We start from the raw sequence: 17,523 nt of genomic DNA, 5'->3' as shown, positions 1-17,523 counted from the left end.
CACAACACAAATCCACAACACAAAATTATTTGTTTGTTTCGTGTACATCCAGCCAGGCAGTCATATTGGACATAATCTTTAAATGCACACAAATTCAACGACGTTGCAACGGATCTAGTTTGTCAATACCTATGGTATTCACTCCTCCTTCTTTCGATGGATCGCTTGGAACTCTGGGATGCAGACTGACTGGATTCCTTGAATGGTTTCTAATCTTGGGTATCAACTTGATGTTTTGTTAAAATAAATATTGAATTGCTATTATAGTTGAGGTCACGGTGGTCTATGATTCGCCAAATTGACGTATTATACATCTGAGTAATTTATTGACTTCCCATATATTATTGCAAATATATAACTTTTTTCTTTTCTGAGAGAAATAGCTAACTTGTGACAAGACCGGACCCAGCAGAATACTACTTCCTCAATTTATTGTAGTTTACAAGGAGTGAAATTAGTTTGTAGATTATAAATTATTGCTAACTGCACTCTTTATCTCACACCCAAATACCAGATATCCAAGACCCCAATGCTCGCCTCATCTTCAATGCAGCACACTTGAAATAATATGACAATATCAATTTTCTTGAACAAGTTAAACAAAGTCTTAATATAAACTCCTTCTGCTGCCCCTCTATAAAGGCTTCAGTTGCCAGACACAGCACTCAGCCCCCAGCTGCTCTTCTTCCTGCTGCTCAACAGAGCGTCCAGCTCCTAACTCCTGCTGCCCAAAAGTGTCTCGCTTCTGAAGTAACTCCTGCTACTACTTCTGCTGCCCAACAGAGCATCCAGCTCCTGTACCAGCCCAGAACCAACATCCAGCTCCTGGTTTTCCTGTAGCCCACAAGGCCATTGATTGACCCTCTCCTGTTTCAAGGTCTACTAAGACTAACACTAGTTACACAGTTACATCTTAAATATTCAAAGTGGAGAAGTAAGGTTTATTTTGTGCAATGTGTCAGTAGAGGTAATGCAGCTAGACTGTTCTTCCTGTACCTCACAATTATGTACTGAAAATGATGCCCAAAAACACCCAAGCCACAAATTCAAAATAACAAGGAGCCAGAGCTGAACCAGTTGACTACTCAACTGAACTACCGTGGGGGAACCAAGTGACAATGTGTCTGAATGATAATGTAGGCTAGAGAGACAAATGGATGTGTCTTTGTCAGTGCAAAAATGTCAAGGACTAATTAGTTGTAACCCTCATATCCAGTCTAAATTTATGGACAGCTAGTCTTGTTTCTTTACCCCTTTGTAACATTAAACAAATGTTACAAATGAGCGTGTGTGATTGGAGCACAGGAGTGCTCTCTTGGAGTATCCTTTTTGTTGTACTGGCTAGCTTGATAGAACTTTGCTGTAGTAACAAATATAGCAGTAGCAATGAAGGGTCATAAGCTTGATTTTATAGTGGAGCATGACATGGTCGGAGGTCAGTATCCACAGCTGTATCCCCCACGCTCTTGAACAGTATAGACCATGTCATCAAAGCCGAACTAGTTGTCCAAAGGCCAAGTGGACATGAATAAAGAGGGCTGTTCATTTATACTGTATATCACTTTTACATTAAATGGGTTTGTTTCCCAAACCCTCAAGCTTTTTACTTGTAAGCCAGTGTTCCTATGCATTTGTAGTGTGCTATGCCTGTTATCCAGTATGTGGTAAGGTTTGTTCAGTTCACACCTTGTGCTCCTGTCAGGCTTGCTAAAACAATGTATGTATGTAAAACCCCCATATCCTTTTAGACTAAAACAAAATTAAGAAAAAAAGAGAGTCTGGTGCTGTTCATTTTAGTTAATGGTTTAATATTAAGCTGAATGAGGTAGCACTGTTTTTATTTTGATTGCACAAGCATCTCTTGTATTTTGCTGCCTCAAATTCAGAATACTTGGGAATTATTGAGTAGCTCAAAAACATTTGAAAAAATGTGATTGTGGTCCTCATGAAACAGAATGGATGTCAGCTTAACCATATCCTTTTTTATTTTGATTGCCTGAGCAACAGTTGTAATTTGCTGCCATCTACTGCACAGGGAAAAGACAAAGGACATATGGTCCAAGTACATATGGAGTCACCCAAACTGGCATAATAACAATAGCCAGCCATATCTAGCCAGATCAATGCTTGCTCGCTATAATGCAAATGCTATTCCATTCAGTTAAAAGTGTTAAACAATTAACTGAAGAGAGCTAACAACACCAGAATCACTTGTTTCTTGTCATTGTCTAAAAAGATGTGATTTCCCATCTAATTTTAGCAAGCCTAAACCATAAGCCGAGAACTGAACAAAACTTTACGCATACTGATTATCAGGCATTGTTAATACACTGCAAACAGCTTGTTGGATCACTGCTGTCCTACTTAATGTTTTTGGCCCCTAGAGTAACACAAAATTTAATCAATTCCTTGTTGCCCTTGTACTCACAGGAATGTGCATTTCACAGTCAATTTGAGCTACAAAGGTCCTGTGGCGACGCTTATAAATGGAGGCTGGAATCTACGTTTTCCATTCAGAAAACGTGGTAGTGCTGGAATAGTCATGGGTGACCACCCGGGGGCAAACAATAAACAACCCTGGACATTTTGGAAACAAAGGTGACATTAAAATTCAATATAGCACCATGCAGACTGTGTATAATTGCTCTGTTCCTGTTCCTGTGTTGGACAATTTAAAACGAACACTCTTTAAACCCAAAATACAGAGTGAAAAAATTTTTTCAGCAAGAAGCGCTGGCATTTGCATTTAGTTAACAATTTGTTCCTGTGTTTATGCAGAATAGTCAAGTGATATCCCAACAGAGGAAGTTCTGAATGTGTATGTACCTGTAGCACTGCTGGTAGAGCGGAAAAGAACCAAGGCTACATAGATACAGGAGTTTTTATTTAAATCTTTGTGTACAAACAGAGGCTACAAATGCCTTTCAAACATTTTTTCCTTCTCAATACAGTATCCCTTTTTACAGCTACATGATCAGAACACAAATGTTGAATAAAAAAAGAAAAGAAAAATCTGAATCAAATCTCAACTCTGTGGTTGGCAATTAACATTAACCATTTACAAGACCTCATAACTGAGCCCTGGGCCACTGACTGCAACAAGTGTCTAATACATATCTGCAGCTCTGCATTGTGCAGACAATCAACCAGACCTAATTTTGTCTACACATTTTCAAATTAATATTGTTATTACTAATTATATACTTAATTCTTGTATATATACTCGATCCTTGTGAATTAGTACTTCAATAAATAACCCCATAACAATGTTTTACTTTCGAGAATGATGATGGGTCACATCTTTGCACCACAGAAATTGAACGTTCTCTCAGGACTTCATTCTTGAAGAGACATTTCTGTGCTCGCAGTAGACTTTTGGAATGACACAAATAAATAGAACATAAAGAAACAAGAAATGCTGGTGTCATACACAATGTCGGTGGTGCACAACAAACTTTTAGGAGGTCCAGACATTAGTGAGTAAGTAAGTCCCACCACGGTTCCAAGGAATTGGTTTACTGCAAGAGAAAAAGGGCACAAAGCTTGGTTCTATGTACCTCTGGGAGCTCTGCCACAACTCTACAGCACTCAGGCACTGGTAGCTGAAAATGGAAACACCAAAATATCTGAGTGGAGTGCTATGTTTAAATATGCTCAATTAAATATGATTCAAAAAGAAATTAACCATAACTCAAATGTCTCTTTTTGCACAATGGATCTGGATTCTACTGGGAAATATATTGTATTGTACAGGGAATACAGATGTTTTACAAACGAGAACATAAAAACATTTTAAAAATCTCTAAATTAAATTGACTGGAATTGTATTGGTGTGTAATATTCTTGAGTATTCATGGAAACTCTTTTCATTTCTGTTTACAGTGATCATAGACTCACACTCACTAATATCTCCGCAAGGCCTGCAGAGGTCAATAGGTGATTTTGCAATAAGCAGTCTTAACACTGTCGAACAGGTTAAAAGAGAACAGATAAATAAAATAATAAAATAAAAAAACAATTCTGAACATTGTTCAAGTGAGTGACTTCCAAAAAGAAAGAGTTATAATATAAATGCTCTCCATTGAGTTCTTACACTAGGGAGGAAAATGATAAAACAACCTGTTTGAGGATCATCAGATTTAACCAATCAACATGCTTTTCTCCAAACCAATGTAGGCCTTCAAAGTAGGTTACAAGACAGATGGCCATAACCTGACCCACGTCAATAAAGTAAAAAGCTTTCTCATTGTTGAACCATTTGCTCTGCAACTCTTGAGTTAAACTAGTCATAACAGTTCTGGGTGTAGTGGAGCACGGGCAGAAGAGGGAAACTACAGAACCCCGCCAAGATCAGCTCTGCAACATCAGCAATCATCTGTCAGGGAACGGATCAATCTTGTAAGTGCAACTTCTTACCAGTCTCTATGGAAACTGAATTAACGCAGGCAACAGGGCAATTTCTGCCTTTGCCAGTTTTTCCCCCATTTAGCAAATATTATGCAACATTATTCAGTTTTAACTTACCACCCCAAAATAACCAGCTTTGGGAAGGAGCACATAACCAGAACTTCCATGGGTTATGTTTTAACAATACAAAAGGAAAAGTCTGCGCAGAAAAAAATATATACAAAAAACTTTCAAATAAACATGCCTGCATGTTAATGAAAACTAAAGTAAAGCATATGAATATAACCATCCTCTCTTGTTTTTTCACAAAATAAAAGACAACACATTTTCCTGTTGAAAAGTCCCTCTGAGATAACCCACACGTTCAGACTGTACTAGATTGATCTGAACATGAACCCATAATAGATATTGGCACGGTGGGGTATTGGAGCTGAGGTTTTGCAAATTATCTGGAGAAACCCTGGTGAGAAGGCAAAAAAAGAGAAAATAAAATTGAAACATTTTTTTCAAGTGACGTATGACAAAACCACTCATAGTGATAATGTATTGATTGTGGGTTGGGATAACAAAAGTTAACATTGCTCACATTCAGTATAACAAGAGTATATCTGTTGTACTTCTGCCCTCTATGCAGTGTTTAAATGATACACACTGACAGCAGAAGACACCATTGCCCAACTGGATGAGTAGAATTCCAATGGCAAGCTTGACTGAAATGGAAATGTGCATGTTGGTTCCATTTAAAGAATTTGAATGGGGGATGAAGTCACCCCCTTGTTGCATTTAATGTGGAAAGGATTTGAAAGACGGAGAGTACAGTGACTTCCTGAGGTGGCCAGCAGAATGTAGTTTGTTTTGGCGGTGTAACATAATGGTGAGGGAACCAGGCTTGCAACTCCAAGGTTGTAGGATTGAGTCCCAGGTGGGGAACTGCCATTGTACCATTGAGCAAGGTACTTAACTGAATTGCTTCAGTAAATATCCAGCTGTTTAAACAGATATTATCTTAAGAAAATAAAAAAGGAATGTAAACTCTGTAAATCGCACTGGATTAGAGCATCTGCTAAATGTCTAAAATGTAAATGACTTCAACTTTCAACAGGAAAAAAACAAGTACATATCTTGGTGTACACCATAGCATGGCAGGACACTTATGATAAGATATATAACCTTATAACCTACAGTATGTGGACAAAATGGTGAGAGCAGAAAATGCAGATACCCCATATGTTCAAAAATATTGCTTCCTGGATATTAGTTGTTATGCAGATTAAAGCAAAGCCAATTAGCACACATATACTCAACTACCATAAACTGAAAAAGGCTGTCAAACACTGAAGGTAATCAATACTTATAACTTATCACCTCCCAACCAAAGGAATTAAAAACTGTGAAGAAATAGTCTTAAGAATGTGACTACTGTGTAGGCTCCGCCCATAACATGATGATATTATGTCACTTCTCAAATTCTCCCGTCTGTGCTGCTGGTGCCATTCGAGATATAATGCACCTCATTTGACCTCAGTCTAACTCCTGTGACAGATTACAAACTCAGGAATGGTGCTAATATTCTCCAGATCTTCTACTTTAGTTTGGAAACTTTCCAAAACATCTGTCAATGAAAATCTGCATCTTCTTCACTATTTAATTTCTGTAAAATCCTTGTCCAAATCCTCAAATGATAAACATTTGTACTCTCCTTGAGATTTGTTCCCAGTCTAAAACTGCACAGGCTTTGATAGTGGGACAGATAAATCATTCTTAGTAAGTCTTCGGCACAAAACCAAAGTTGTATGACCTGATTGTCTTAAAATGAACTTGTTCTGGGCAACCTGGACTTTTTTAGTCACTAGCAATTAAGACAACATTAATTAGAAGCAGATGCAAGTTCTACTTCCCTCCCCCACTATTCCAAGCCTGTCTATTATCAAACGTTTCAAAAATCCTAACAGAATGGATGCAGAACAGTTGTGTTGCAGACACCCAAGGAGAGTCTGTGTCACCATAGAGCATAAAGAAAAACGACAATAAAACAAGAAAAACTAAGATGCTTGTGTCCTGCTGCATGTCTCCTGTTGTTAAATCAATGTTTTCCAAATGCACAAACTGACCAAAGACACTAGCAGAATGCAAGGCCAAAGACTTTTGAAGAGCAAAAGCTCTGTGTCATATAAGACACAAACAGCTTAGATTTTCGCAAAGAAAAGAAAACAATAGTACAAGGAATGCGATTTTCGAGAAGTTTCCTCTTCATGGCTTCAGAACATTACTGGCGCCCCCTGGTGATCACACTGTGCACACACTAGTCTGTTTGTTGGGTCCAGCAGGGGTCCAGTCTATATGCTGCTGATCACAGCCACTCTGTGATCCACAGACATCTTTCACTCTAGTTCTCTTCTCTCTTTTCAGTGTTGCTGGCAGAAGGGACCGATTTCCTCCTACACTTCTGTGGAGAAGAGGATACTCTGACGCTTGCTGTCTGGTGTGGGGATAGTCTCCAGTTGAAGGAAATACAACAAGACCTGGACCTGTACAGACAGACAGATAGAAGGACAAACACAAAGAGAGATTGGTATTTCTGGCATTTCTGTTCATGTAGTGGTGATGACAGAGAATATAAACATTACTACTGCCAGTTACTTTACTACCCAAATCTATACACATTATTCAATTTTTTTATAGATTACCTGTGACATGACCTCAAGCGACCAGCTGTCACTCATGGTTATGGGTTGTGTAGGATTGGCTGGGATTTTACTGTCTTTCTCAGAGGGGCGGAGCAGCGTGGGGCCGAACACCGTGGCCAGGTTGTGAAGGGACATCTTGTTTACGCTCTCGTTCTCAGCCACCCTGGGAAGAGCCACACAGATAGAGCGGGGGTGTCACATGACGTCAGTGTCAAAGGACATCAGCAGTCACATGGAAGGTGATAGATGTACAAGTGTATGTGTGTGTGTGTGCGTGTGTGTGTGTGTGTGTGTGTGTGTGTGTGCGTGTGTGTGAGTGTGTGTGCGTGTGTGTGTGTGTGCGTGTGTGAGTGTGTATGTGTGCCTGTGTGTGGGGGGGGTCATACCTCTTCAGGTGGTCCAGCAGAAAGAGGAAAGTGACCAGGTTGGGCTCTGGTAGCGAGAGGAGAAGGTTGAGCATACAGCTCTCCTTTGCCACGCTGTCTGACAGGGCTGGATGGGAGAACAGACAGTGATTCAGAAAGAGGAACTGTGCTGTGTTATACAGGCAAATACATGACAAATCTGCTAGGGAGAACATATAAACAACTGGTAATGGAACGTTAATGGAAAGCAATACATTCTCAAGCCATACATGTGACAGACAGGGCATTGGTAATTAAGAATAAAATATACACAGTAAATGGACTGCATTTATATAGCGCTTTTATCCAAAGCGTTTACATTACATTACATTATTGGCATTTGGCAGACGCTCTTATCCAGAGCGACGTACAGTTGATTAGACTAAGCAGGAGATAATCCTCCCCTGGAGCAATGCAGGGTTAAGGGCCTTGCTCAAGGGCTGTGCCGATCTTATTGTGGCTACACCGGGATTAGAACCACCAACCTTGTGTGTCCCAGTCATTTACCTTAACCACTATGCTACAGGCCGCCTTTTTACAATTGATGCCTCTCATTCACTCACACACCAACAGTGATAGGCTACCTTGCAAGGTACCAATCAGCTCTCCAGGAGCAATTGGCGGTTAAGTGACTTGCTCAGGGATACTTCAACACAACCAGGGCATCATCACTGGTGCTCTACTATCGTATGTGGTGTAGGTTCAAACACTGCTGCAATTGAGCAAGGCACTTAACCTGAATTACTTCAGTAAATATACAGTTGTATGAATGGATACTATGTGCAAAATGTGAACAGTGTGAATAAGTGTGTATAAAACTGTCTGCTAAGCAAAAACAAAAAGGGTTTTAGAAACAATGTCCTGTGACTGACCGATGCCTCCAGCAAAGCTGGGATACAGTTCGTCCGTGAACAGTGGTTCCGGAAGCTCACGGAAGTACAGCTTCAGGGTCCCAGCAATGGCGTTCACATCCATCTCACTCATCATCACCGACACGTCCTTGTTGTCTGAAAAGCAGAGGGCAGGGTGTCACGCACAGTACATTACAGGAAGAGCAACCACAGTCTGAGGCAGGCATGGAAACCCCCTTATGCCATCCCATCAACATTTCTGCAGAAATATGCAGGAATTATTCAACACAACTGCCCAGCTCCTCGCTTGTTTGTTTCTGGGTGGTTTTTTTGTCATTTGAAGAATGCAGGCTCTCTTTTGTGCTCAGTCAGCACACACATGCTGTTTCTATACACAGAGCCCAGATATCCCACACACATTGCACCTCAAGTGGTTAGTATGGAGAACATGGTTAATGTTGCCAATAAACTGGATTCACACAGCAAATCAGTAAATATTGCACTGGCAAATCTGACAAAGCAACATACCGCCAAAGTCTGGTGTTCCCCTAAAGAGAGACAGACATTACCAAAACAGAGGAAACAAAAGGCTTTTTAACCTGTATGGAAAAGGTCGAGAAAACACTTATGAAATTTGTCAGCAGTGGGATAGCCTGATATTTTACACTCAGGCGTCAGAAGAAGGAGTTGGAAGAGGTACTCACTGGCATCGAAAGCTGCTTTCAGGGCCTGGATGTCTGTGGCCACTCCCGACACACGGTAGATGCCCACCTCCTCCATGCCACGGCGCTCCACCTCCTCCAAACACTGCCTCACGATGTAGGGCACCTTGGAGCGCTCCCGTCTGAGGAAACACATTCACACACACACACTTTAGGGTGCTACCGTCAGCTTCCCATGCATAAAAACACAAAGGATGGCATGATGCCAACTGACCCTGGAGGAATTTCTGAAACAAAACAGTGACTTGGTTACATAATCGTAATGATGTGGAACGAAGAATAACAAAACTTTTACCACTACCTCGTCCAGATTCGCCAGTATGTACCTGTCTGATTTTACCCATTTTACCCCCCCCAATTTGTTGGCCAATTATCCCCCGTTTATTATCAATTCCCATATTATTAATGTACTGCTGAGGAAACGCCGCTACAAGCCTGCCTCCTGGCAGCCGGGATGAGAGCGATGCCTTCCTCAAGCTGTGATCCCCGGCTCCCTCATGCGACGGCCATACTCGGATCAGGCAGGACCAGGGCGTGACCCCCGGTCCTCTGCGGCCAGCTGCATCGAACCAAAGTCCAATGTCTTAACCATTGCACCCCTGCGGCGCTCGTGTGTACCACGTCTGCTGATAAAGCATGACTGAAGAGAATCTTTCCTTCTAATGGCTAAAATCTTTGATCTTTGATGTAGATCCTGGTGCTTGGATGCGCTGGTTAGACTGAGCATGCAGAAAAAGTGCTGGGAACTGGTTGATGAAACCGTCTGAGAGCAGAATCCCCCCCCCCCCATGTCCCTGTTCCCATTGACTTACACAGAGAACAGCCATTACTGCTCGTTCCCATCACTCCGCTCTAATTATAGTCCTGCTGAGAAACGGAAAGGCCCGCCTCTGAAACGTTTCCACTCGCAGAGTCTCTGCCTCCCATCTGCTGCAAGCCTTTTCAGCATTAAACACCTTGGGCTTCTCTGTACTACTTCTCTCTTTGGAATAATCAACATTTCCAATAAGATTGAGATTAAGTACAGCAATGCACATTTTCTGCCATAATGGCAGGATGTGTTCAAAGCAGAGGCCCAGGAGAAATGTTGGACATAGGACATACTGTACAAACTTTACAAACTGTGGTTATGGCCCCTAAGGCTTATTCAAACATTTATGAATGAGCAAATTCTGAGTTACCTTCGTATTTAATTTTTTGAGGTCATTGGTGCCCTTTAATGTCACTACAGTCCTTCTGTGAACAGCACATTGGTGCACCATGGCTAAAACTGGAGGGGAAAAAACAGATAAACTCCAGCAGACCAGCTGATGGAATGAAGAGCCTTGAGGAGCATGAGGAGTCTATTTTGTTGCTGTTATTAGAGCTATATTGTCACTGCCCTCTTGATTGGCCCTGCTCCTAAACCAATTAAGTTCCCATTTGCGAGGATCTTCATTAGTGTCAATCACCAGTGTGCAGTCACACTACTGGTCGGGCAGACCAGCATGAGTTTCTGGATCAGTCTGGCTCAGCGGAGAGGAAAATTAGTGAGCATTAAGGAAATGCCACTTTGGCAACCGTGCTTGTTTGTTTGTTTGTTTGTTTGTTTTTTTCCTTCTGACAAGAAAAAATACCCACATGCTTTTGTAAACATAGGGGAAATACTTGAGACTGAATTTAGGAGTTGTCTAAGATCTGTGGGAGCTCAGGACAGCTGTACCTGGAATATGTAGGATTATTTACATAGCTTGAAACATACACAGTGCATCAGTGGGTCATGAGAAGGGTTGAAGCAGGTCTTGAAATACATGTGAAAACACACATTATAATGGTAATAAAACACACACCGATTCATGCATGCAGCTACTTTGGAATTTGTTATAAATGGCACAGTATCATTATATGAACATACGTATATTAGCCTAGATTTCAATAATGGAGTCACAGCAAATGTATTCACTTATTAAGTGTGCATGGGGTTTCTATGCTGCTTGAAGGCGCAACAGCTGGAATTCAAGCCTACATTTGCCAGTTATGCAGCCAATTCCCCAACAACTATGGCTTTATTTCAGTTTGTGGGTAGTGTCATACAGTGGGATAACCTTTATACACGAACAGAGGAATTCTGCAGTGTAACCCTGTGAGAGTCGCTCAGACCACTGCGCAGCGGTGTGAGGCTTTGAGCAGATATCACCAGCAGGGGGCAGCCTCACCACAGAGCTCACCTCCCTCCAGTGCAATATCACATACTCTGCAGTTAAGATCTGGGCCCATTACTTCTCATTCATGACGTACTTATAACAGGCAGCACAGGCAGCAGATGATGTGTGCTTTTTAGAAAGCAGAGTACATCGACCAACTCCGTCCGACAAGTTTGATTTTATGAATCCCTTACCTCGAAGATTTGCACACTATCTTTACTTTTGTGGTGACTGGATATACTTAAATTGAGGAGATGACTGTTTAAATTATAGTGAGCCATACAGCAGGTTTTCATACAGTTAGGTTTTTGCTATGGCAAAACCAACATCATATTTTCTTAGCATGTCTTGAATTTACTGGTACTGTAGCAGTCTTTAAGATTACAACAGCAGAGTCTTTATTACAAGGTGTAGTCGCATATCCTGGGTCCGCCATTAATAACATCCCTTTCCTGTTTTTCTTTCTGTTCACAGACTAAATTAAAGACTGAGACAGGTTTCAGACTTACATCTTCAGCACTAAATAAGGATTTTTAAATCAGTACATTTTTCCCTGCTGGGTTTGAAGTTATTTTATGACCCATCATCAGGGCCAAGGGCTCAGTGCCCTTGTGAAAATAAAGCCCCAAAAACGCCTTTCTGTGCCTGAGATTTATTATTTTTTTGCCCTTGGATGCATGTTGTTTTTGGATCAGGGAAAAGAGGCTAAAGGTAAATTATTCCTTTCAAATCAAAGCCTTTAAAGGCATCCCTTTTTGACAGTGTGACAGGAATATCAATGGAACATGAAGTTATTTTTGTAAGTCTCTGCTAAGATACAGAATTGAATGGGCTTTCATATCGGCAAATGTATTGGCTGACTTACTTGGTCACTGCGCCAATTTTCACCCCAAACACGCCTGTCTGTTTCCGTGACGGCATTCTCTTCAAGCTGAACTCCCGGCTAGTGAACTTCATGGAGAGTTTCACTTCAATCTGGATAAATGACAAAAAATGAACAGCAGACATTAATCCTCGACAATGTCAGAAAGTCGGTGGTTTGTGACTCAACTGAGCAGGCTGTGCCCCACAATGGGAGACTCCTGGCTGTCAGTACTCACCCCATTCATGGAAATGACAGTCCTCTGCCAGTCTTTCCCCTGTAGTGTCTGAGGGTCCAGCTAAACAGAAGCAGATGAATCCTGTTTAGTCTCAAATGTCTGTAACACGGTCCAAACCCCCCCCCCACACACACACAAGGAAACACTCAGTGGACAAGAACAGGAAAGCACCGCTGCAGGTACAGGGAACTGTGATCCAGCGATGGGCAGATTCTCCCCCCTTTCACAAATCAGCAGGCATGGGAAAGCATCCCATTTCCTCCCTCTCATTTGCCAAACTAGAAATAACAACGAGTAAACTTTAAAGTAAACCAAATATAACTTTACAAACATGTTGTACTCCAATGTGTGCCCTCAAATTTCTTATTTTATCTTCATTCACAAGACAAAGTGGTCCTAGATTATGCACCAGGAGGAAAAGGAGACCGAAGGCAGAATGAAGTGGCCCTAGATTACGCGCCATGGGGAGAGGAGACCGAAGCCAGAATTAATGTCCTCACCTATATTACAACTACATTCTCTTCTAGGATCCATCTACACTGCGTATTAAATATTAACATAATAACAAGGTATTCCTGAATATTGATACATTAACTTGTATTAAACTATGGCACATTTGCATGACCAATTTACCAATTACATTTAGCATTCACATTGGACTAACATAGCTCCACTTCACCGGAAGGTTTGAGAAAGACGGGCTCAGCAGAACTGCTGGAGGGAGAACCCGCGAGTGAAAGCAGCAGAGACTCTGTGCCTGTAGTGGGAGAGGTGACCGTGAACGAGGAGGGGTGTGGGTTGATCCTCCTGGCCTGGCTCACTGGGGTAAGATTAACCCAGGCTGGCCTCAAACATCCTCCGCTGGCGAACAACCGTTACAAAATCGTCTTCATTTCCAAGGAGCAACAGGAGTGATCAACTGTTAGTTTTTAACCAAGCACACTTTCTCACTTCCCTGACATGCAAACTAAGCCCAGAGCCAACAAAACAGCAGAACGGAAAAAAGACTGCTTGGGGAAGTAAAAAAAGAAAAAAAGAAAAAAAAAGGCATTATTATCCTTTTTTTTTTTTTTTTCTAAACCCACCACATCTCCCCTACTGCATTATTACTATTTTTATAAACCTCAGTAAAAGGGAAGCTGTACCACATCATGACTCTCTGTATACACCACAGAGAGAGTACGCTACCAAGCACTCTCGTTTCATAAAGGCTCACATTATGACCAGGGTCTGGGTTTCCACTGTTTTCAAAGACACCTTAGTAACCCAATGTCACGCATCACCCATCAGAAAACACTCTCATGAGGATGTCTTATTCTCCACCATTCATGAAGTGGTAAACAACTGTACAAACACATTTGCCCTCTGCCTGCTGCAGTTGTTTGCATCTTTTTCCTCTGCTCTTACATAAACCCCATATGGTCATGTAGAGTCATCTGTCAACACAGATTCTAATTCAGCCAAATTAATACTGGGCTGCCAGTGTTCCCATGCAGGCCAACAGTACAGTTGTGATTCTCCCCACCCCCCACAGGCTGCTAATCCCTCTAAATACAAATGAGAAGCCCGATTGGAACCAACATTAGTGCTTAAAGAAACAAGAAGCACTTATCTAGCAATAAAAAAAACACCAAAGCCCACTTAATTCATTCATCGGTGGATCAGTCATTTGCAATATCAACCCACTCAACCAACAACATTCCTTAAATGAATGAATGAAGGAATTAATTAAAATGTTACAATTCCCAAACATACAACAAGATAGCTCTTTATACACAGGCAGTCAAAAAACAGATCAATTCAAAAGAGGAATATCAATGGCAGTATAAAAGATTGCATGATCTGGCTTCCAGCTCTTGGGCCTGGCATAGCTCTAGGAGAGGGCTGGGTGGAAGGTGCCAGAACATTACCTTCTGTCTCAGGAGCGCGTTCCGTACGCGGCCCCACAAGCGAGCCCCTGTGCTGGCTGGCTTGCTGGAACCCCTGTCTTCCGCGCACTCCAGCGAGCAGTTGTCCAAAAGCTGCCCGCAGGTCTCCTCTTCGACACTCTCTCTGGCCTCTGCCACGCTCATCCTCACTCCCACCTCTCTCCCACCCACGCACCAAAACAGTCAACAAACACACAAAAGCCCCGCAAATACTGTCCAGGAGACAATCCCTCTACGAATCAGGGAGTCGCTTCACCAATTCCACAAAACTACCCAGCATGCCGTTTTGTATCGTGCAATCACTCTATGGAGCCTTCCGTCCCTCTTTCATCCTCCCCAGCGGGCTGACGCTACATTTGAGAAAGTCCTGCGCAGGCTCATGCCTTCTCCTCTGTTCAGGTCTTTCAGTGTCCCGTGTCCCACTTCAGACCTCCGACCCTGCCTCCACACGACTGTCTCTCTCTCCGCCTTCCCCCCGTGGTGTCTCGTCCACGCGGTTCCTCTTTTGTTCCCACTCCCAGATGGAGCTCTGGATTACGGCTCCAGCGCTAAGCCCTGAAAATTCCCCTTGTGTGACCAGATGACTGACAGATGAGTCCCTGGGGAGGGCTGGCTGGATGGGGTAGCGGTTTGGAAGGGTGGGCCTGTAGTTTTCCTCAGGTGTCTAGGGGACCTCCCTTTCTGTGGCGTGATGCATCGCTGCTCTGTGTGCCTCCTTGTCCTCCTAACACTCCTCCTCTGCGCCCTCCTGCTCCTCACTGCTCCGCCCCTCCTGTGCTAATCCCTGCTCGTGTGAGCACACAACCATGCACACGTCCTTCTCCTGTCCCCGCTGTGACACTGTGACCCCAGTCTCCCCACCTCGCTCCCCCTCTCCCTCCCCCCATCGATCGCTCATCACGCACCAGTGTCAGGGACGTGTGCTGGGGTTGGGGGGAGCCTGATTTCGATGATATGACATTTTTAACTGAAGTCGCGCACCTGTAGAATTTTGTTGTGTCGAGGACACAGTCATATTTTGTTGCACGGTGTTGATTGAACACAGAAATGAATGGTCATGGATAGGCTACGCTGTGTTGAGTATTTAAAAATACAAACATTGGCTGTTTGCCGTCTTGTTACCATAGAGACAACAGAACCATAATCACAGACCTTTGCCGAAGTATAAATGCAAAACATCATGCGACACTTTCAGTATGAATCAGGCTTGAGCCCCGAGCCCAGGCTCACAAGCTACCGACCCCCTGCTCTAATTATGCTGGATAAAAAGAGGATCAATATCTGTGCCAGAGATTATCAGACATCATGCCAACCGGCTAAACAAAAATCGCTCAATCAATAACAGTTACAGCGTCTGTACACAACAATGCTCCCATCACAGGCTCCTGAGTGGTCTGTTCCAAGAGATTAACTAATCGATGATACATACAACAAAATGAGACACGGTTTGTTCACTTTGGGTTTTCAGAAACAGATAAATCCATCAAATGTGAATTGCAGGGGTAAATGAATGAATGTATTTGAGTGCAGTCTATTAATCACATTCAAAACACATACTGCTATTAGCACTCACTGAAAACAGGTACTGAGGGTGCCACTTTAAAGCCACATATACAGCCAACCATGACCAGCCACGAAATGAACAGTCTAACACAAAATGAGACAAAGAAAGAGCAAGAAAGAGGGGGTGGTCTTTTCATGAGTTATTCAGTATTAGAGACACTTGTCTATCTCCCATTACAGCCCCAGGCCTTGCCTGTTGGCATGATGATCCTCGTCCACATTGTCCTAGCTACACAAAATGGGGGATGGGTGCGTCAGGCCTGTTGCCCAGGCAGGGGCTCTGGGAGACATCTGGCCACACAGCTGGCCCACCTACCCGCACCATGCGTACCATGTGACCACCCGGGAAGAGGGGACTCTGCTTCCGCACCTTCCCATTGGTTGGAGCCCCTCCAGAAGAGGCTTTGAGGCAATGAACCCTGTGCACCCACCGGCACTGTGTAATCCACCCTCTGTCACAACACCCTGTCTGCTGTCTGCTGGGGCTGACTCGGTTACGATACTCCGGCCTCTTTCCACCACTACCACAAGCAACACATATCGGCATGGGGGGGAGGCATTCAGAACCATACAGCCAGGACAGTTCAGTCTCTAAGAGCCATACTGCCAAGTGATGATGTGGTATATATGTTAAACGTACAGTATAAGGGGCCAAACAGTATCAGATGCTGGTAAAATAGATATGTAGACTTTGTGAAAAGACAAATACAGCTTATGTATATGCATATGGAAACCCAAAAGCTTCGTTTTACACAGATGAGGGCCGGGAGAGAGGTGTGAGCAGGCAGGCCATTCCCAGAGTCCTCCTGTAGGGCTATAGTGTGTCATAGGACACCACTCAACAGAGGCCACCATTCATGTGTTCAGGCAGGCCCGAGGCAACGGGGAGTGGGGGGGGAGAGTGAATGGGACACCAGAGAACCAGCACATCAATCCTCTCGGCTTCGGCCAACGGGCTGATATATCCGGCTCTTTAATGAGCTGCCCTGGCCCAGAACCGCTTTGTGTTTCCAATGAAAAAAAAGAAAAAAAAAGAAAGCTATTGCAGCCATTGTGAGCAGCCCACGAATGGGGGAGGAGTCTTTATCCCCCCTGCCTCATTCCTTTCAGGGTCACTCATAATGCAATCAGAGGCAGCTCCAGGTCCTCAGAGTCAGCATACACCAAGAAGGCAGGCGGAGCTGCAACGCATCTCCAGGCCCAGGGTGAGGACAGGGACGTCTCAAGGATAATTCCACTCACGCGTCACAGACCCGCCACATCTCCAGGGCTTAATGCAGTGTGATAATCGGGAATACTTTAACCCCACCACTGCCCAAAGGACAATGTTCTCCTCTAACCTCCAGCAAGGACAATTCCGCGTTGTCGGGCAAAATGGTTTGTAAATGCTTAGCAGACAAAACATTTTTTTGCTGGCCATCTGAACATTTCTTCCTGATTCGCCATTTTAGGTGTGAGGGTGCATGTGGGTCGTCCTGCAGCAGGGTGAAACTGAAAGGCTGAGACTCCCAACTAGACTGAAATATTCAAGCTTCTCTGGATCATGGTATTCAGTCCAAAATTTAAATGAAATTAAATAAATCGCACAGATCTAAACTCTGGCATCTGCTTTCAATCTCAGTGCTCTTGAAATCACTAAATGTTCCTGTCGCAATTTGTTCCATATAATGGGTGACAG

General features: G+C 43.2%; 1 protein-coding gene across 2 annotated transcripts in view; it reads right to left on the bottom strand.

Annotated features, from left to right (window-relative positions):
• Positions 1–2,867: 2,867 nt before the first annotated feature.
• Positions 2,868–17,523, bottom strand: part of si:dkey-91m11.5 (PH_BCR_vertebrate and RhoGAP_Bcr domain-containing protein) — an 86,501-nt gene continuing 71,845 nt past the window's right edge. For both annotated transcript variants that reach the window (XM_061260447.1, XM_061260448.1), the window contains 7 exons: positions 12,355–12,414; positions 12,120–12,229; positions 9,054–9,193; positions 8,371–8,505; positions 7,481–7,586; positions 7,095–7,257; positions 2,868–6,935 (listed from right to left, as the gene is read on the bottom strand). In XM_061260447.1, the coding sequence (XP_061116431.1) occupies positions 6,846–6,935; positions 7,095–7,257; positions 7,481–7,586; positions 8,371–8,505; positions 9,054–9,193; positions 12,120–12,229; positions 12,355–12,414 (804 nt within the window). In that variant the 3' untranslated portion in view covers positions 2,868–6,845. The remainder of the gene's footprint in view (positions 6,936–7,094; positions 7,258–7,480; positions 7,587–8,370; positions 8,506–9,053; positions 9,194–12,119; positions 12,230–12,354; positions 12,415–17,523) is intronic.

Source organism: Conger conger, chromosome 11 (genome assembly GCF_963514075.1).
Source record: "Conger conger chromosome 11, fConCon1.1, whole genome shotgun sequence".
Taxonomy (NCBI): domain Eukaryota; kingdom Metazoa; phylum Chordata; class Actinopteri; order Anguilliformes; family Congridae; genus Conger; species Conger conger.
Note: the sequence above shows the minus strand (reverse complement) of the source record. Positions and strands in the feature narration are given on the sequence as shown.